The 21,682-nt window shown below is 36.3% G+C and overlaps 1 protein-coding gene and 1 non-coding gene across 3 annotated transcripts in view; both read left to right on the plus strand.

Annotated features, from left to right (window-relative positions):
- Window positions 1-13: 13 nt before the first annotated feature.
- Window positions 14-86, plus strand: trnak-cuu (transfer RNA lysine (anticodon CUU)). Its single transcript has one exon. It is a non-coding gene; the product is annotated as a tRNA-Lys (tRNA).
- An 8,610-nt stretch (window positions 87-8,696) lies between these two features.
- Window positions 8,697-21,682, plus strand: part of pcsk6 (proprotein convertase subtilisin/kexin type 6) — a 66,601-nt gene continuing 53,615 nt past the window's right edge. Inside the window, exons 1-4 of one of the 2 annotated variants that reach the window (XM_039651168.2) lie at window positions 8,697-9,194; window positions 12,845-12,949; window positions 20,076-20,186; window positions 21,316-21,459. In XM_039651168.2, the coding sequence (XP_039507102.2) occupies window positions 9,039-9,194; window positions 12,845-12,949; window positions 20,076-20,186; window positions 21,316-21,459 (516 nt within the window). In that variant the 5' untranslated portion in view covers window positions 8,697-9,038. The remainder of the gene's footprint in view (window positions 9,195-12,844; window positions 12,950-20,075; window positions 20,187-21,315; window positions 21,460-21,682) is intronic. The other variant, XM_089129702.1, reaches the window with a different exon arrangement.

The raw sequence follows: 21,682 nt of genomic DNA on the forward strand, positions 1-21,682 counted from the left end.
GGCTCTATCACCAGCCCGGCTAGCTCAGTCGGTAGAGCATGAGACTCTTAATCTCAGGGTCGTGGGTTCGAGCCCCACGTTGGGCGAAACATTTTAATATGCAGATTAAATACTTATTGTAAATTAAAGGAGTAAATTTTAGAAACAAAATGTCTTTTGTGGAAGGATATTGTTTTGGTTGTGCTTCGGTTCCGCGTTACTGCGGATGAAATGCTGCCCTACAAAGGCAAAGCGCAGTAACTACACAATGTATTCTGAATTGTGAAAAAATATCTGGGTTAAATTATGTCCCGTTTCGGAGATGCATTACCACATAATCTACCCATAACATGCTTGACTGGCTGGTACAAAAAACTGTAAAGGCACCTTTCTCCGTTTCTTTGTTTGCGTAGGCTACTGCACTTAGGACAGATCGTTCTCTCTCATAAGAAAAAAGGAGCGTCTGAAAACCGAAATCTGAAATCCTCTAAACCTTCTTTTACTGTCTATGAAATATAACTGTCATAAAATATGATAGCATTGCAATAACAATAATAATGTTTACAGTGATTTCATAAATTAATTAAAAACATAAAAAAGCAAAATATACTGATGCACATTCTTAACGTATGCTTATAATTGTGCTCTTATAAACTATTCTAACTCAAACTCATAGGGAAAATGTTTTTAGATAAAAATTTAAAGAGTTGTCAGAAGCTAGTGACGTTGAAGTCATTCTGGCGACTGCATTTAGGCCTCAAAATTGAATAAAAGTTGTTTTCATCAGTAAAAATTGTTTTGATGGACAAAACGTGTAAGTATAATGAACTACTATTGATCACAGAGCTGCATTATTATTATTATTTTTTGCGATAATCCAAAAGCCTAAAAATCCTATTGGGTTTTTGTCGAGGGAGCCAATGTGATGCTAACACCCGATTGGCCTACAAAGTGATGTCATACCTGCAACACTTTTATAGGATATATAGGTGCATTTGGCCTGGACACTTTTGACTCCCAGCGAAATGGGAGTGCATGCAGTGATAAAATGCATCTTGAAAACCCTGCAAGTTTCCTAGATTTTGTTAGTGTCAAGTTGGTCACGCGTATTCGTGTTGTTATGCGGTGGTGATGGCGCAGTGGATAAGACACATGCCTTTGGTGTGAGAGACCCGGGTTTGAATCCACTGTGAAACACAAATGTGTCCCTGAGCAAGACACTTAACAGCTAGTTGCTCCAGAGGCGTGCGACCTCTGACATATGTAAGTCGTTTAGGATAAAACTGTCAGCTAAATAAAAATACTAAGGCATTTTCGGACAGGCTAGTAATAGTAACCACCTTCCCTTCAGAGCATCTCCAAATTTTCCTGAAACATTTTAATATGAAAATGATATCAAGACTTCAGATCAATGACCTTTAGTTCTTGAACTTTAGTTATAATTGAACACATCAGTCAATAATATGCATTTGAACATGCAGAAAGGTCTGGACATGGGTTAAGAGCTCTGGAACAGTGTGAAAAAAAAATCAAGGGTTTGATTCTTTAGCCAGTTTAAACGTGTTGAAACTGTTGAAAACATAAGTGGTTTGAACCCCAAATCATGTTGGTAAGAATCAGATATCACTTGAACCCATTAGTATGTGTCTTGATTTATTCTGGCCTCAGGCCCAAACACAAGGGCCAACAGATTTCACTTACGTGCAGTGCTCAAAAGACTCTCTGTTACCGAAAACTTGTATGTACCGCTGCCCAGACAAACTACAAATAAGTTTAGAGACGGCCCAAGGCTTCCATAAAAAAAACCTTCTGCTGCGGCAGGGCCTTGTTTCACATCACATTAGATTGCTCTGAGCACCAAACACTTGTCATAAATGTACAAATTTGGAGATTTTTATTCCCAATCTCATGTCCATTATAATTGCTGATTGACCTTGCATGACATTTCCTATGGATTTTCCTCTCATTTGCAGAAGTTAATTAACTTGTGGAAAGCCCTCTGGTGGCATGGCCAACTCGCTGCAACTTCATTTAGGACTAATCTATATGAAATGGGAGGTTTGGTTTGTGCCGAGAAAGGCTCAAGGTTGTGCTGGGATTTCACAAAACTGATGCCAATTCTCTGCAGTGCATTGCAAATGACTCCAATCAAAGAAAGCTGTGTTGATTTTTAGTAAGATAAAAGAAGTCTCAGATTCAGGGAAAGAGCAATGTACATACCAATAATAATTAGGGAAAATTTAATCACGCTTATCTGTCTAAATAAGGGACATCTGTGGATTTAAACAGAGATCTGTGGGATTGCATGACTGAATTGAATTGATGACATGAGTCATTGGGATATTTGCCAAAAATGGCAAAAATTATAATTAAGTACATGATAGACAAATGATAAACACTGCTTTTGAAGCATAATAATGTATGATACTGATCATATAAAGGGATTTTCATTAAGAATTTCAAACAGTAGGTGGCATTATTCTCACATAGTTACAATTTGATTTTCTGAAATTGTTTTATTGCAATGAATATAAAGATGTAATCAGTCTCATTCCAATCATTTCACCATAAATCCAGAATGACGTTTATTTAGTTTTAATTTATGAACTAATTTTACATATTAATATTATAATATTAATACGTATATTGTTCTATTAATGCGATATATTTTAGACTGTTTATAAAGTTTCCATTATTTATGTTTTAATAATTTGAGATATATTTCTTTCACTCTCCTGAAAGTTAATTCATATTTTTCTTTTAATAGCACCATTTAGATTTATTCATTTAGCAGTTGCTTTAATCCAAAGGGACTTACGGGACTTACACATGAGAAATACAACAAGCGCTTCATCTTAAAGAGGAAATAAGTAGGCCTAAACAACTAACCTAATAGAATTACTAGTTGTTATAGTTGAGTATTATCACTAGTTGAGTGGATCTTTTCAGCGACCTTCTGGAAGTATTTGGTGTCAAGTCATTTCAATTTTCGGCCTTATTTTCCAACAAGATGTTCAACAGATGTGAGATATTGTAAGATATGACACATAGCCTAACATATGTCTTCATGTAAGTTAGTCAAACCAGAAATCCAGTTTACTTAAAGGTTTAGTTCAATTTAAAAAAAAAAATTGCTGATAATTTACTCACCCCATGTCATCCAAGATGTCCATGTCTTTCTTTCTTAGGTCGAAAAGAAATTAAGGTTTTTGACGAAAACATTACAGGATTTTTCTCCATAGGACTTCAGTGGACTCCAACAGTTTCAAGGACCAAATGAGAGTTTCAGTTTCAACGGGCTTTAAACACTACCAGACGATGAATAAGGGTCTTATCTAGCGAAACGATCGGTTATTTAAAAAAAAAAATCAAAAAGTTTAAGTTTTATAAGCACAAACGTGACGCCGTCACTCTCTCGTTCGAACTCGTTCATCAAAATGAACAAAATGAACAAATCTTTTTTTCGAATCATTTCGTTCATTCAACAAATGATCGAAATGACTCGGGAAAAGATTTGTTCATTTTCACGAACGAGTTCGAACAGCGCGCGTCCGAACTCGTTCATCAAAATGAACAAATCTTTTTTCGAGTCATTTCGTTCATTCAACAAACAAAATTAACGAAATGACTCGGTAAAAGATTTATTTATTTTGATGAAAAGGACTAAATAGTACAGGATAGTCACAGAACAGAGCAAGGTGAGCATTTCTGTTTATAAAAAACGTATAGTTTTAAACTTAAACTTAGTTTTGTTATTCATCATCTGCTAGCATTTAAAGCCATTTGAAGAGGCACTGAATATGTCATTTGGACCTGAAACTGTTGGAGTCCATTGAAGACTGCAATGTTTTCATCAAAACCCTTAACTAATTTTTGACTGAAGAAAGAAAGACACGGACATCTTGGATGACATGGGCAAAATTATCAGCAAAAGTTTTTTTAAAAAAGTGAACTAATCCTTTAAACTGGATCTAGTTTTTAATCTTATATGCCAAAATAAAAAGTAGCCAAGCAAAGCTGTGATGGCCACATACAGAAGAAGCTTTATGCAGAAAAATGTCCAACTGTTCAAAGAGCAATATGATAAACATGTTAGTGACAGATTGACATATCCACCTGTTAACCTCTCACTAACATACCTGCCAACACTGAAGGAATCATGAGAAATTCAGCTGGCCGAGCTCTCCGGAGCAACACACAAGCCAGCTCTTTACCTGCCAAAATCTGCTCTGTGGGCAGCAAAAAAACATTATGCAACCACCCCATTTGGATTTTAAACCGATTTGGAAATGATACAGGATAAAGATGTGCTTGCATTTAAGTTGCACATATGGACCAGAAGCACAAAGTCAGAAAAATGGAGTATCCCAAAATCGCTGTCTCTTTCTACATAACATATAGTATTAGTGACTGTATAAGTTATTCTGGTTATATTTTATAAATGAATGCCTTTAGCTTAGAAAATGAGTCACCCTGTTTAAAAACCTAGTAAGCATATTAGCATTTTAAAGTAGCCTATCTGATGACGCAAAGGCTTTACCAAAAGGTATGCCATGTAAACTCGGTAATAACAACAAAAACATCCCTTTTTCAGGATACTATTCTTTAAAGATATTTTACAGATATTTATTGGGAAGTGTTTAAACAATATGTTTTATGTTTGTTCAGTGAACCATGAACAATATTTGGACATACAGAGTTTACAGACAGTATTAGGTCGCCGCTATATCTTAGGACTCTAAAGAGATCTTCCTACTGCTGAAAAACACCAGAAGAAAGATGCCCAGGGCTCCTGATCACCTTTGTGAAGATGCTATAGTCCTGCTGCAAAGAGGAATGAGGACTGCAGATGTGGCAGAAGCAATAAACTGCAATGTCTGTATTGTAGGATGCTTAAGACAGTAGGAAAACAGGAAGGAAAGCTAATCGTCTTTGCAGTGCCAAACCATGTGTAACCATGTCCTCCCAGACATGTTCAAGAACTTGCAAGTGCGTTGGTGGAAGTAGAAGTGGAGTAACATCTCATAGCAAGAACTGGAAAATCAGGTGCAATCAATGTGGATGAGATGCTCTGTAGCAGCAGCAACTGGTGGACACGCCAAATGCAGACTGCTACTTTTGATAATGACCTACTTTATTCATTCCATTTCTGTTCATCAAATGTCTATGGAATTTGCTCAATTTTTCTCATTACACATAATAAGAAATTCACTGGATAAATTGCGGTTAAAAGTGGGAGAGCGTTTCTTTTGCAGAGTATATGACACCTCATTTGGACAAATTCAAATGCAGCATCTTATGTATTCTTTGCCAAGAATAATGCATACTTATAATGCATAATCCCATAATGCTTTGCAACATGTTCAGTAAACAACTATTCAAGATGTAAGTGAGAAAATGATAATCAGTCCATAAACGTGATTGTTTTAATGTTGTTTTACTGTTTCTCACTCCTCTAGTCTGAACCTCGCAGTTTTGTAACTTTGTTTTGCAGCATTTCTCAGCCTATAGCTATACAGCTACCTTATAGGATGAATTGCTTATATTTTCCTCATTTTATTTTATTCTAAGGATAAAAGTGTCTGCTGAATGAATAATTGTAAATGAAATATCATGTCAGCCCTATTTCAGATCACAAAGGGCATCTGGGTAAAGGTGACAGCGCAGTGCTTTCCTTTTGAGATAAAGTTTGACTTTAAGAATGAGCACGACAGTAGACCTTCGCTTCTAATGACCTGCTCAATTATTCCCCTTCATTGCTCAGAATGAGCAAGTAATAACATGCTCAGTGTCACCGCTAAAAGCCTTGGCGATTTTTCATTCTCAACCAAAGGATCGACTTGAAAAATAAAATAAGCTTTGCCTTTTCAGGGACACACTCTTAAAAAAAAAAAAAAAGGTTCCAAAAGGGCATTTTTGGTTCCCCAAAAGAACCTCTCAGTGAAAAATTCTTAAAAAACCAATTTTTTATGATATGAGCAAAATCTTAGATCCCGATATGAGTAATTTTATTTCACGACAATATAGTTATTTTTGCTTTAATGCTGCAGTCCGCAGGTTTTCTTCTTTGTCACCATCTCTGTTCGAAATCTGCAATTGCAGTTCTTCGCGTATTTATTAACTTTACGTGGGTTGTGCCTCGTCTTAGCACAGCATCGATGATTTGGGATTTGGGATTATTTTTAACCTAAAAAAGTGACGGACTGCGCCGCTTTAACCTACCGGTGTACTTCCCACCACTAATGCATCCGCTAGTGAAACCCATTTGAAAAGTTTGTGTTTTCAGGCCTCCGAAACGCCAAAACGCACAAGAAGTTTTCTGTTTTCAAATGAAAATTAAAGAACCTCTTTGAACTACAAATAACCTTTTATGCAATGAAAAGTTTCCATCATGATGTTACTTAAGGTTCTTCATGGAATATACTGTTGATAACATATTTTTACACGCCTGACCGGCGAACCACTCGCGACACAACGTCGTTTTTCAAGAGAAACTTCAGTAAATTTGCACTTCTATTTTTAGGGAGGCCAAACGAAGAAGGAAGCTGATCAGGCATTCATAATATACCCATGAAATAAATCCAGACTGTGAAATGTTTTCCTTTAAAGCACAGCTTTCAGCTCAGATAATGCTCAATAATATTTCAAAGAGGATTGCACGCCGCTGTTATCCTATAAACGTCTTTCGAGGTTATGAGGTTTAAAGACAGTTATGAATATATATAGCCGAGCACTATCGGAGCTGGTGTTCCTTTAAAATGCTCTCTGGCTACTTATCAGAATCTCATTTCAGGTCGTCTGTTGTTTTATTAGTGATGTTTGCTGAGGCGAGTATCTCAATAAGAGAGTAGTCGACCGGTAACTCATTCTACATAGTTTGTGTCATTTCAAATCTTGCAGCTTGTTAAGGAGAAGTGTGCTATTAGCCTACTTTTCTGAGCAATCATCAGACCCATTGGAGAATGTTGCCTGGTGAATGATAAAATGGGCAAAAAAATCCCTTAGACTTAAATTGAAGGAGGACTCACAGTCAGACCAGAAGACCCAATGTTTGGCTTATTTGGCTATCATTATGTTTGCACGTCTCCAGAAGGTATTAACATTAAGTGGCATGGCATATTACTCACAGAAACCATTGGCACATGCCGCTATGCTACAAACATGTAGTCATTTTGTGACATGTATTTGAGTGGCATGTGCCACTGAACACAGATCAAGTACACTTCTGAATAGTTAGTGCCAGTTTTCATAATTCATTTCAGAATGGCAGGTGTGACTTAATAATGATTTGTGGCATTTTCTCTCATGGTTGTTTATAATTATATATGAATTACCTGATTGGTCCCTGTCCAATTTTTGTGGCACATATACCCCTCCTGGTTGGTACCACTTTAATTAGAGCGTTTCACTTTTCAGTTGTGGTCATCAATCTGAATAAATTTTATAATTCCAAATGACACAACTGTCAATCCGCAAATAGCATATGCAACAACATGTTGAGTTATCAAACCCACAGTGTATTTTTAAATACATTGTAATAAAATGGTTAAAATGGTATATAAATATATGCAATGGGCCACAAGACATATATTTAACATATGGAGCATCTACATAAAGCTCCGGCAGACAGCGGCATGTGTCACCAGGTTAGTGCCACAACATATGGTGATATACGGATGTCCTACTATATGTGCCAATGGCTTCTGGGCGTAAGATACCATGCAATTGAATGTTAATACCTCCTCTCCATGTTTAGTAAAATGCAAAATAATAATAATAATAATAATAATAATTCAGCGTTGACAGTGATTCTGGGGAATGGTGTCTAAATTTAGTCAAGATGTTTTTGCTTTTCATAAACAGAGATATTCTGATCATTTACAAATGGGGAACGGAGAGCGTCTGGCCTTTTTTTCTATCTCTGCAGGGAAGGCACAGATGGTGGAGATAGGAGTAGAAAAAGAGAATTTTAGAGAATTGCACCGTTTTTGAAACGATAGCTGTCAATTCACTTTGTATCAGCTAGTGCTGTTGTGCAGCTTGAGTTAATAAACCGAAGAAATCAAAGAAGGATGTAATAGACAAACCTTTTGCATGGACACTAAAACTACAGCCATCATTTAAATTATTTACAGTGGGATCAAAAAATCTGAGAACACCAGTGAAAATGCTTCTGTTGGTTTTGAAGTTTAGTTAGTATTTGGGTAATCTTCTTTTGCTCTAATTACTCAAGTGATCTTGTCAAGCTAACAAACAGAACTTTTTTTCTTAGGTCTACATGAGAAAAATCCAAGATTTTTTGGTCTTTTGGACTCACACTGTAATTCTAAATCAATTTAGTTGCAGTTAGACTAGTTCCACACATTGACAACAGAAAAGTGACGACTGAGCTCTTTAAACACCTCTAGCTTCCACCCTCAGTGTGATTGCAGTGACTGAATGCAGTTATCATTTCATTTCCTTTATGGCTGTCACACACACATATACCCATATTGGGTGAAATATAAGACGGACACGATCTTGACAGGTGTCATGAGCCGAGATTCTAAACAGTTAGAAATACTTGCACTTCTGGTCAGTCATCATTAGGGTTCATCACCACACTGCAAGGCTCGTTAAAAAGTGAATTAGGCTACCAGTGAGGCGAGCTATTCTCAGTTACTTGCACGCCACTTGTTTGGATAAAAACGCCTTTTATTGGCGTCTATATGACACACTTGCGCATACAAGCACTAGCCATAAGCTCGTGCTGCTAACCTCAACAGTAGCGAGCGCACTCATTCTGCCATAGGCTTATACATGACAAGACTTATTGGCTGGCGTGCCATCTGTCGTGAAACAGGACCAACATTTTTAGGTTCTTGAACTCGAGCTGCAAAAATGAAGCGATAGGAAGGGATGCAGTGTTTTCAATGGGGGGAAATAATGCAGGAGTAACTCAAGGATGTTTTGGATGTATCGCGTGCCAGGACTAAAGGTTTGATGCTCGTGTTTTGGTGAGTGTGGAGGTGATCGATTGTGCGTGAATCATTTACCTCAAAGTTAACCAGACGAGCAATATGCGTTTGTTGCTTGGTTTTGTTTTGTCAACTTTTTGGCTTTGGGAAGCGTCGCTTTCTCGCGTTTACACCAATCACTGGGCTGTTCGGATCCCCGGAGGACCAGTAGACGCTGATAAACTCGCCTCAAAATATGGCTTTACTAATTTGGGTCAGGTAAGGATATTTTTGTTTTTGTTTAGTGCATATATGATGGGAAACTCATTTAAATCAGTTTCAAGTCCATGAGAATGTATCATTGGTATGCGAGCATTATAAAAAACTAACAAGTTAGGTCATGCGTAAATTACCCAAACAATTACGCACTCAATTTGCTCTGGGCTGTCACTCTACTTTTAGGTATTTTTAACCTGCACGCATGGATTCGCAGTCGTAATTCTAAGACTGGTTGGCAGCGAAAATGGTAGTGCCTAAATGTGTAAACAAGAATTTCTTTGACACTTAACTAATTAAATGTGAATTATGTACAGTAGCAGAAACAATGAGCAATTCTTTGGTTCAAGCAAGTAAAAAAGAGCGCCAGTAAAAAGTGATAAAGAGAGGATTTGTGTGTTTTTCAAGACTAGCCTACTGGAGCGGTCTGATGTTGCCCAAACAACCTCGATTACGTTTTCCAAGAAATTTCGAAACTTTAAAATGCAGGAATGATTAACTCAGTGTCGACAGTAAGAAACATGAAGCAAGATATCTCAGGATCAACATATGGTTTAAAATGTCTCAGGGTTAAATGTGCAAGTTGCATTTATGGTTTTAATAAAATATCATTGGACCAACAACAACTAGCCTACCTACTATAATATTTAGTTTATAGTACAAAAGCTAAACTGAAGTAAACATTGACATTTATTAATATTATCATAAATGGCATAATATGTCAATTACATTGACATTTGCTGAATAGGAAAATTAAAATGTACTTTATTATGATGATTTTTGGTTGGTGTGGCAGCTAAATCACCACACATATCAAACATTAATTCACCCAAATTATGCACATGACCTGTATTTAATATAACCATACAGTTTTGCATAGTTTTAGTCATGTGTTTTAAAGCACCAGGAGAACAAGCAAACTGTCCATGTGCCACTTGGTAGAAATTAGGCAGGTGCAACATGAATGTGCACCTAAATGCTGTAGAGTTTTACAGAACGCAGTCTTTGGCTTCAGTTCATTGTTCATGTTGCTATCTTAACTATGCACAATTATAGCCTTTATTTGCATTATATCATTTGCATTTCGTTTTTTTCACCACTGCAAAATTGATCAAGTCTTTCAGTCATTTTGTTAAGTGTGTGAAAAGTTCCCTCCTCCTAATTGAAAAAAAAAAAGTACATGTAGGCCTTTAATGGGACTGGGAGCAGATCTAATTTTAAATGGGTTGTATAATGCCTCTTTTTATAAGATGTAAAATAAATCACTGATGTCCCCAGAGTGTGTATGTGAAGTTTAAGCTCAATATACCCCACATATCATTTTTATAGCATGTTAAAATTGTCCCTTTTTAGGGTGAGCAAAATGCGTTGTTTTATGTGTCTCCCTTTAAATGCAAATGAGCTGCTGCCCCCCTCCCCATCTTTTATGCAAAAAAAAAATACATAACCAGCCAGTGTTCAGCGCTATCTGCTTGCCTTAGCTTGATTTAAAACGGTAAACTTGTAATAATGTTTTTAATTCCAGTGGCACTGCTTTATTTCTGCGGGAGATTCGAGCATGTCTTTGGTCATTACGTCACATCTGTACACATAAAGAAAAGTCTCGGCTAGTCGGCTATATTGCGTGTGAGGATGTTGGAGGTGGAGATTTATAGCCTTTTCTCACAGCACTTGATATAATTAAACTTATCAATTTGATGGGGGATCCAGAAAGGTTCAGACAATCACCAGTGACAACAGATTCACCCGCTGTAAAATGCAAAAGACTCCGGAGTGGCTTTGTTGGGAACAAAGTATAATTTGCACGGTTTTGCGTGATGATGAGCAATTTTTAGATTTACTGCAATGTCAGAACCAGAACAAAAGTGAATGTATCTTATTTGTTCAGATGACGTTTTCCGGTGAAAATTATCTTAGTCATACTTCCAATAAAAAACAACAAAAATCTGTGATTCTGACTTCCAGTGCCGGTGCGGTGATTGACAGAGGAACACTCTACTCAATGTGTTAATCCACGCTGTGTGGTTATAGTGTGTCGAACTACAACTCACATAAAGTTGATAATTCCGCGAATGACTGCAATTGCAGATTTTGAACAGAGATGGCGACAAAGAGAAAAAACTGTGGCCGGCAGATTTAAAAAGCGATTTCTGTAAAATAAAATATTTCCCTTTGCTTTGAACTTTGAGCATCGTAACTTTACAGATGTTGTTTATGCTCAAACAGCAACATTACACATTAGCTAAAGTTACAAAAGTGAAATCATAATGAAGTTCCATTGATTATTTTTGAGAGGAGGTGGGAGAATTCAGTGAGGTTGGAAGCGGAAAATTTATACCCACTTCTGATTCGTCTGGATCACATCATCATTAGCCACAGAATTAGACCACCCACTCTTCCTTTCTATAAAACTTCAAACTTTTTTTGTTGTTGTGGTTTAAAAGTCTAGACTTGTAATGTGTAATACCTCAAAGCATAAATACTAGAATTTCTAAATGCTGCAACAGTCTCTGGGTTTTACTTGCTCAATGTGCATTCTTGCATTATGTAAAGAATTACCCCTCTATCCTTAAATAAACTCGTATTAAACATGTTTACATTGTAAGAACTTGAAAAATCAAACTTGAGAAATCATTGTTTGAACACGTTGTTCAGCTCTTGTTTGTCAAGTCGACCGCACTGTATGAAATGCACATCTCTCTTGCACTCAAGGGCCTTAGGACATCTGGAGGTGGTGTCTGTTCAAATGAACACTGTCTACTATGCTACTAGTATGTCTTGAATTTAGTCTTTGTGAGGTTGCTTATTTCAGGGTTTCAAGATGTTCTTCTCTGAGGTCTGTGAAGCTTTGATTTCATAGGATTGGTTGCTCATTGGCTCATCACAGTGACAGATCTCTTATTTCTTTGTTGAAAGAACAAACAAAGTCATCTTTCAAGGTTATTTTAAGTCCTCTTTGTCACCTAATGCTTTTACATACATCGTAATTCTGTTCAGTGTGTACTGACAGCAAGGAGAATCAATATGAGAAGACAAAGAACATTGAGTTTATTTACAGACAGATATGTGAATGGATTCTTCCCCACATATTTAATATTACACCCCCTCAGTTGTTACAAAAGAAAACAATTATTTACAATAATAACATTTGCATTGCAGAAAAATGAGGTAAAGTATTAAAAAATTATCTACAAAAGAAAATTATTTTATTATTTTACACAGCCTTATGTATCTATCTATTAAATTGTATGACTTTTGTTCAGTAAATACTGAACTATTCCTTCATCATTTTACTCTGAAGTGCCAGTGTTTGATAGATGTGCAGAAGGCATGCGCCAACTAGATTTCACCTTCTGCAACATCACCAACTGTGTGCCATATATCCATTTTACTGAGATTCTCTTTGGCTTTATGTGAGGCTGAAATAGCTATCTATAATGTGCAAGAAACTTTTTTTATACTGGAGTCTGTGCTGTATGTGCTAATATTGATCTCTCTCTCTCTGTCTCTTTCTTTCTTTCTTTTTTGCTAGCCCCCGCCAAGATGCAATTTCTGTCCACCAAAGCTGTCTCTGATAAAAGTTCATTTCATGCCTTTCTCAAATGTGTGACTGTTAATTCTCTTGCTGGTTTTCATGGTTGTTTTTACTTTAGATCGGAGGACTGGAGCACCATTACCATTTCCATCACAGCAGGGTGGTACGCAGATCCACCTTTGCCTTGAAGGGCTCTCACAGCTTCATTCACATGGACCCAGAGGTAAGCCTTCCCACATGTGGCCACCATCACCAAACACTCCACTGATGACAAGAAAGGCACTTCAAATGCTTGAATTTAATGAAAGAGACCATTTGTAGCCCCGCCCCTTTTTTATAGCCCCTTCAAAATTCTAAAGATGGCTGCACGAATGTTTGTCTGGCACATAAGGACTGTTGCAAAGTGAAAAATACACTCACCTAAAGGATTAATAGGAACACCATACTATTACTGTGTTTGACCCCCTTTCGCCTTCAGAACTGCCTTAATTCTATGTGGCATTGATTCAACAAGGTGCTGAAAGCATTCTTTAGAAATGTTGGCCCATATTGATAGGATAGCATCTTGTAGTTGATTGAGATTTGTGGAATGAAAAGCTCCCATTCCACCACATCCCAAAGATGCTCTATTGGGTTGAGATCTGGTGACTGTGGAGGCCATTTTAGTTCAGTGAACTCATTGTCATGTTCAAGAAACCAATTTGAAATGATTCGAGTTTTATGACATGGTTCATTATTCTGCTTGAAGTAGCTATCAGAAGATGGGTGGCCATAAAGGAATGGACATGGTCAGAAACAATGCTCAGGTAGACCGTGACATTTAAACAATGCCCAATTGGCACTAAGGGGCCTAAAGTGTGCCAAGAAAACATCCCCCACACCATTACACCACCACCACCAGCCTGCACAGTGGTAACAAGGCATGATGGATACATGTTCTCATTCTGTTTACGCCAAATTCTGACTCTACCATCTGAACGTCTCAACAGAAATCGAGACAAAATTGTGGGGTCAGTATAATAATAATATTTTTTATATACATTAATTACTAAATAAATTAATTAATTCATTCATTAATTCATTCATTCATTACATTTTATATAGCGCTTTTCTCTGCACTTAAAGTGCTTTACATAGAAGGGGGATCTCCTCAACCACCATCAATGTGCAGCATCCACCTGGATGATGCGACGGCAGCCATATTGCGCCAGAACGGCCACCACACACCAGCTTATTGGTGGAGAGGAGACAGGGGGATGAAGCCAATTGGTATATATATATATATATATGGGGATGATTAGGAGCCCATAATGGACAGAGGCCACTGGGCAAATTTGGCCTGGATGCCAAGGTTACACCCCTACTCTTTCGAAAGACATCCTGGGATTTTTTTGTGACCACAGAGAGTCAGGGCTTTGGTTTAACGTCTCATCCGAAGGACAGTGCTCCTTGACAGTATACGGTATACAGTATACAGTAGTGTCCCCATCACTATACTGGGGTGTTAGGACCCACACAGACCACAGGGTGAGCAATGAACATTGATGATATTAATATCAAACACTGTTTTCACGGATCTTTAAATGTGTAGAACGTTATTTCTCAAAAGTCGTTGCTGAGCATTGTTGATATTTGAAATCAACCCAAACAAACACACCCCCTCTCTTCATTGATTTTAACATTCTATTTGTGTATCTTTGAAAATGAAGAGCTCTTTTCCAAAACGCGTTAAACGCCATTTTTAAAAAAAATGAGTTTGTCGTGTCATTCTGCTGTGGACAGAACCCTTTCACTGCTCCATCAACGTTTCATGCCGAATCGCTATATTTCCTTGTTTAAAATGTACTGCAAGATATAGTTTCTTTCCAAACCACGATAAGCGCCAGCCCTGTTTTTAGCCTAAACACGATAAATCCTCAAATTCAATGAGCGCTCTACACAATCCAGCACGGCGGCACTCTGAACAGAGGTTTATTATGTTCATTTATTCCTCAAAATGAGTCCTAGTTTTCTAGTCGACTAGTAGTAGATCATTTAAGCCATTTGTATTATCAGTAATCACATATATTAATTTAATTAAATGGGAGAGAAACCATATGAGCGTTTTTAATTGCCTATTCCGCATCTCAACGTATGCATAAAGCTTGTCACAAAGAACCGGCAAAAAGTAATGATTATGCATGAAACATTTGAATTGTTTATTAATAAACTAGTGTTTTCTGTCAGTGTCGGCAACAAAGATAAAGTTGATGATGCTTACTCGCCATCTTCGCAGTGAACGCGCATAGAGAAACACATACTTCGAATTAGCCTACATACGCAGAGAGTTGCCAATTTATTTTAGTTTTTAATTGTTTTGTTTAAAAGTAGATATTTAAAGCTTTCTGTAGCTTAGTTCTCAGGCCTGTGTGAGGCAAGCATCGCGGTGTTTCGGTTCATATTATGAGACGCGCTCCGGTTCACCTGCGCGCCTCTGTGTCCTGATTATATTGTCTGATATTTACTTCTAATGTATTAATCCAGTCAATTTGTCGATGAAACATTTATTAAAATGAAGAGACAATTTATATGAAACGAAATTTACAAGCTTTCTACAAAACAAAACTTAATAAGTGGTCAAAATCATGTCTGACGCACTCCAAATATTTTCCGATATTGGGCAGCTTTTGAATTTTGATCCTATCTTACTCATCTCATGCGGTTCCCTTTTCATAGCCTACTCAACATAGATGAAATAATAAAAATAAGTAATGTGATATTATTAAAAACAAATGTGAAATGTTTATTTTGTTTTTTTTTAAACTTATATTTAAGCGTCATGCTGCTCCTCTTTGCTCACATGTTATGTAGCCTGTGTGTGTGTGTGCATGTGCTGGAGGGGTGCCCATCCCTTTTTTGAATATCGTTATCATATATTGATCATTTTTAATAATTCGTTTTTTTCATGCATATGTTGAAATTGGTATTAATAATTCGTTTTTTTCATGCATATGTTGAAATTGGTACTATTTGTTTGAGGTTTGACTCTTTACTAAAAATGACTTTACTAATAATGATACAAAAAATGGATGGATTTATAGCGTTTTGGAAAAAAATAAAATTAACTTTTAAATTATCATTAACAATATTGTTGTTTGATTTAATAATTATTGTTCAAAATGTTCAGACTGAACCAATAAAACATTTAAACAGGATAATTTGAATATTCACAAAATGTGTGGGTCTAGGTAAAAAATGTAGTTTTCCTGAAAACTATTGAAATGGATTTATAGCGTTTTGGAAAAGAGCTCTTCAAATACAATTTATTCCTGTGACGTCAAAGAGGAATTTTCAGCATCATTACTCCAGTGTCACATGATCTTTCTGAAATCATTCTAATATGCTGATTTGTTGCTCAAGAAACACTTCTTATTATTACCAAAATTTTTAACGGTTATATAAAATTCAGCTTCAAATGAGAGTCTGCAGCTGCTGTCTTCATGAAAAGTCTAATTTAGTTAGAAATCACCAAAATATGCTCAGCAAAACTATTGAATATATTTCAACCATTTTATGCCATAAAAATCTTAAAATTGGCCCTGTGCAGGCCATCTGACACAAGAGCTGATGGAGCCTGAATCATAAACACCCGTGATGCCGGTGGGATGGTAGTTAAAATTTACAGCTAAATATGGCAGCAGTTGTGTATTCATAGCGCATTTCATTTTGCGCATGTCCTGCAGTATGATGTGTTGTTGTGAATTTGCAACAAATTGTAACCTCATCTTTGATGTTATTATTTTCAAACTCATGGTCAGTTTCTGATATGTTATATGTGTCATAAGGGATGAAACACTAAAGCTGTTTAAATGATTACTTGAATACGCATCCACATTTTTACATTTGTCAAAATTCAGTTAATCTATTCTCAAAGATTCTCTTTAAATTTGGGGTTGGTTACGGCATAATTTTTGAGCTCTTATTCTGTTTCAACACTGAACAGGGTGACTTTCAGCCTACGGGGTTGCAAAAGCATTGAGTGCTCAATGTTGCATAATTAAACAATAGCACAGATGGACCCTTCTCACTCCACTGTGTACAATGACCGTAAAACTATAACTGAAACTTATTGGGGGGAAAAAGAAATGAAAGAAAATGTAATTAATTTCTTTCAAAATGTTTTTTTTAGTTTTACTTAGTTCCTAAAAGTTGAGAGAACTTTTGCTCATTTTGTCAATTCAAATACATTGTACAAATCAATTGGATAAACATAGCAAATTAAGTTTAGTTTACTAAAATAATTTTTTTATTCACTCCCACCAGGAGTTTGCAGAATTTATCGCTGATTTTTACATTTTCTGTGACTTTTTTTGAAAAATGTATGTGTGTGTTGACTTGCACAAAGCATTGGTCTCACCAGTATAGATCTATTCATAATTCTGCTTAGCTGAAAATACAGAATTGTGTTAGACACAGATGCCTGAATACTTCTGTCACTGATTACAGAGTGTATATTTTAAATGTTTTAAATAGTTATTTAATGTTTTGACATTATAAAATTAGTTATATTGTTCTCTAATGTTGTATAATTGTTTTAGCATTTTTTACAGCTTAAATTACTATTGTCTTAAATTGAAAATAATGCGTCAGTTGGATGAATTCACTTTTTTTCTGGCAATCGCAAAATCCTGGAGGAACTGGTTAATGCACAATCAAAATGAACATAACTAAACTGAAAATTACTCCATTTTGCATTATGGGTTTCACACTAGTAAAAATTTTAACTCTATAATAAACTTTATTTGGAGGTGTAGCAACCATTATATGAGAGGACACTTTTAATTATGACACTTTTATTAGGAAATCATCATTATGTTGATCTAATGAACAAATTGTAGTTGGACACGTATACAAAAGAATTTTCAGATCAAAAGTAGCACTGGGACTACTGTTGAAAATTCATTATATGACTAAATAATGAATATTCATAGGCCAAGCTGTTAAGTTCTGTTACAATTGTGTCCCTCCTCCTTTCAGATGGTTCCCATGCTCTGACTTTCAATCCTCCGACTTACACATTAAATCACTTCGGTCCTGGACGCATTAATATGACGAGCGACCATGTTTGTCCAAGACTTCATTTGACAGAGCAGCCAGGCATTCAAAGTCAAGCTGTTTCCAGGATTTTGAAGCCAGCCCTCCCCTGCTAAGATTATCTCCTCCCGACAGCCGGCATCTCGGGAGAAATAAAACAGTCCAGGTGTATTGGAGGGCATCTGACGGAGGCCCTCTGATCATATCCTGCCCCGGGCCATGTGTACAAATGGTGTTGCGTAGCAAATGCCCAATAACCCATTTCATCAGTGTCAGGCCACAGGCAGAGGCCATGCGAGGTGGCGCAAAATGTTTTGTTACCACAAGCAAAGAGCTGTCAAGCTGAAAAGAACGAGGCAAATAACATCTCATCCAATAGATGTGATGTTGAAGTGTTGTAGTCTATATAAAAGGACACTAATGTAATCTTTCAGATCTGCAGTGTTCAATCCGCTGTTGTTGCATAGTGATAAAAGGCACCAGTGTTCAATAATGAATTACGCTACCTTTTAAAATATATATATATTTTTAAAGAAATTAATCATTTAATTCAGCAAGGATGCATTCAATTTATCAAAAGTGATCATAAAGACATTTCTAATTTAACAAAATATTACAGTTTTAAATAAAAGCTGTTATTTTTAACTTTATATTCATCAAAGAATCCTGAGAAAAATGTATCACGTTTCTACAAAAATATTAAGCTGCACAACTGTTTAACATTGAAAATAAATTAAGAAATGTTTCTTGAGTCGCAAATCAGCATATTAGAATGATTCCTGAAGGATCATGTGACAAGACCACAGTAAGGATGCTGAAAATGAGTTTTGCCATCACAGGAATAAATTACATTTTAAAATATATTAAAATAGAAAACTTTTTTTTTTTTAAATGATGATAATATTTGATAATATTACTGTTTTTACTATGAGACCTTTTTAGTCAAGTAATATAAGTTCGTCAGCCAAAATATCATATTATACACAGTGTGACTTGGTGTGTTAATGTAGAATGTGCATTCTCAGGTGTTTATTAGTTTCAAATCATCCAATTAAACTATCCATAATATATGCTACAATACATATAACAAATAGAGTGAAGTGCATAGTTTATTTTCTTCTTACTTAGTAAGTGAGCTTCTGATTTGCTGCCACAGCAGTGCTGTACTTCATCTAAACCATTTCAAACTTTAATAGATGCGATTTTCATGACCTCATAATTATTGAGAGACCACTTATTTCTTTAATTTGTTAGCTCTTGATACTATACATCCTAACTATATCTAAACAAGTTCATAACTGATTTAACTGAATCATTGAATGATCTTTCACTGTGCATTTTTTGCTGCACTCTCTCTTGACATTCGATTCGGCCTCCAAACAACTTGCTAGAGACTCATTAGTGGACCAGTATGATCCAAACGTTCAAGAATTAATGGAAACAAATGTCATAAATCATTTGGTTCTTTTTATTTATTTAATAGAGCCACTTTTTAATAAGAACTGGTTCTTGAATCCCAACCCAACCCATTCATTTATAGCACTGGGACTGTAGAAAAGAAAAAGACATAATTATTGCAATATGTGATTTTCGTTACATTTTCCCTCTGGACCTCTTTAATGAAAGCAAGAAAGCGTAGTGATTCTGAAATTAAGCACTTTTGAGGGGAACCACAAATTCGGCATTGCCGCAAGACAAATAAATCTGCAGGGATGGCCGGGTGACTTCAAATTAGAAGTCCGCATCCCTTTTATTTACAACAGATGATACGTTTAACTGGAAGGATGCAGAGATCTAGATATATCTGGATGTGGTTGGTGCTGCTCTAATCGATATAGAAAGCACAAGAGCACTTTCTTCCTTGCTTTTAGTCATTTTTAGACTAGCACACACTCTAATTAATTGTTGATTTTTACATATCCTATCAAGGTAAAACATGATTGCACTAACCAAATATTAGAATCATAAATGAATTCTAAAATCGGCAGCATTTCTATTGCAAGTACATATTTAGGTACAGAAATATGTGTGAAAAAAATCATTACTCCAAAAAAATCTCTATATACAGTATTTTGGATGGTATTTCTTCTTCATGCAGTACATTCCCATTTGTTTTTCCTCAAAATGTAATGACTACATAAGCCTCACGTAATGGAAAAGCCAGAGCGTGACTAAATACAGGCCGCGCATTTCGCAGACATGTTTATGTGCATGAAGGTGAGCATAAACTGTTTAGTCTTTGATGTGAGTCGATGTAACCCGTGCATTTTCTGCAGGTTGAATGGGCGCAGCAGCAGGTGGTGAAGTCACGAGTGAAACGTCAAGCCAGGAGTGACCCGAGCTACATCCACTTCAACGATCCCAAATGGTCCAACATGTGGTATATTGTTAGTAGATATTTCACACATTCAGTCCTGTATTTCTAGCGTTACCTTTTGACCTTTTTTTTCCTAATGAAGTGATTTAGCAAATGAATCGCTGCCTCATTTCCAGTGACTCCTAGAGAGAAAAGGGCCACTGATTTGTGCTTCATTAAACGGGCTCATTTGTGAAGCTCCTGTTGTTTTATTTGTTTTATAGCAGGACTGTTTCCGCTGCCCTTGCCTCATAAAAACCGAACTGTGTGAAAGTAGTGTATGTGCGCTAGTTTGTTTCTCTTACCTTGATGCTATAAATGACATATTAGTTCATATTGAGGAAATGAACACAATCACACTAACACTGGCATTAGTCAGGGCAAATTTCAGTCAAAAGCATCATTTTACATAGTCGTTCAAAAACCCTTGGTTTCCTTGACAAAAAGCTGATAGGATTTTTCCATTGGCTTTTGCATAAAATAAGCTTATCATGATAATCTTCATAATCTTCTCAAATGAATGCAATCTTTATGAATTTTGATGTATTAACACAATCGACAGAAGTAAAAAGCTAAAATTAGGCTATAAATGAACCATATTTTTTCCTTCCGAAAAGTACTACAGACGTTATTACTTATACTGAAGTGTCTATGCAAATGCTTTTGTTCTTTGTTTATCAGTTTCAAACACTACAAGATTAATGGTTAATCCATTAAAGCTGATGTTTTCAAGCATTATTAAAGCATATTCAGTGTTACTTGATTCACATGATTGATATTGCAGCACAAACGTATCTGAGACTGTTTTCAATCCATCCTCTGATGTTGGCTTCACACTGGGACGTCTTTGTTGATTGTGTCCTCAAAGACTGCGTTGAAAAGAATCATAAATGAGACCTTGAAGGACACGAAAACCTCCGCTGCTGAATAAACATGAATCGTCCCGTTTAATTTACAGGTTTATGCTGCCACTTGCTGTGACATATTTCCTCACATGCAGACGGATTGAGTCATAAGGTTACTGAAGTAATAAAGGCTTGTTTCTGGAGAACAGAGAACGTAATGTTCCAATGTTTCATATTTTCAAAGTTAAATGCATTGCCTGAAACTGATTGCAAGTGGAGGTACATTGATGTTGATGACTTCTTATTGTCTTTCAGCACTGTAGTGATAAAAACAGCCGCTGTCGTTCAGAAATGAATATCCTTGCGGCCTGGCAGAGAGGCTACACTGGTCGAAATGTGGTCGTCACCATCTTGGACGACGGTATTGAGAGGAACCATCCGGATCTGGCTCAGAATTATGTGAGATTATCTTGAAACTTTTTCTAATCTCTGTAAATGCATTCATATGTGTTATTTTAGTAACATTAATGTTGTAAATGCATTCTATTGAGTGTTATTTTTAACACTGCATGAATAAAACAATTACTAAACACATCTGTTTAGCTATGCATTTACTGAAGGAGCACTGTGCCACTGTTCGTCCGACTGTTACTGTACTTCATTTTATTTTTGATTCTAAACT

This window comes from Pimephales promelas, chromosome 1, assembly GCF_988280905.1.
Source record: "Pimephales promelas chromosome 1, fPimPro1.hap1.1, whole genome shotgun sequence".
NCBI classification, from domain to species: Eukaryota; Metazoa; Chordata; class Actinopteri; order Cypriniformes; family Leuciscidae; genus Pimephales; species Pimephales promelas.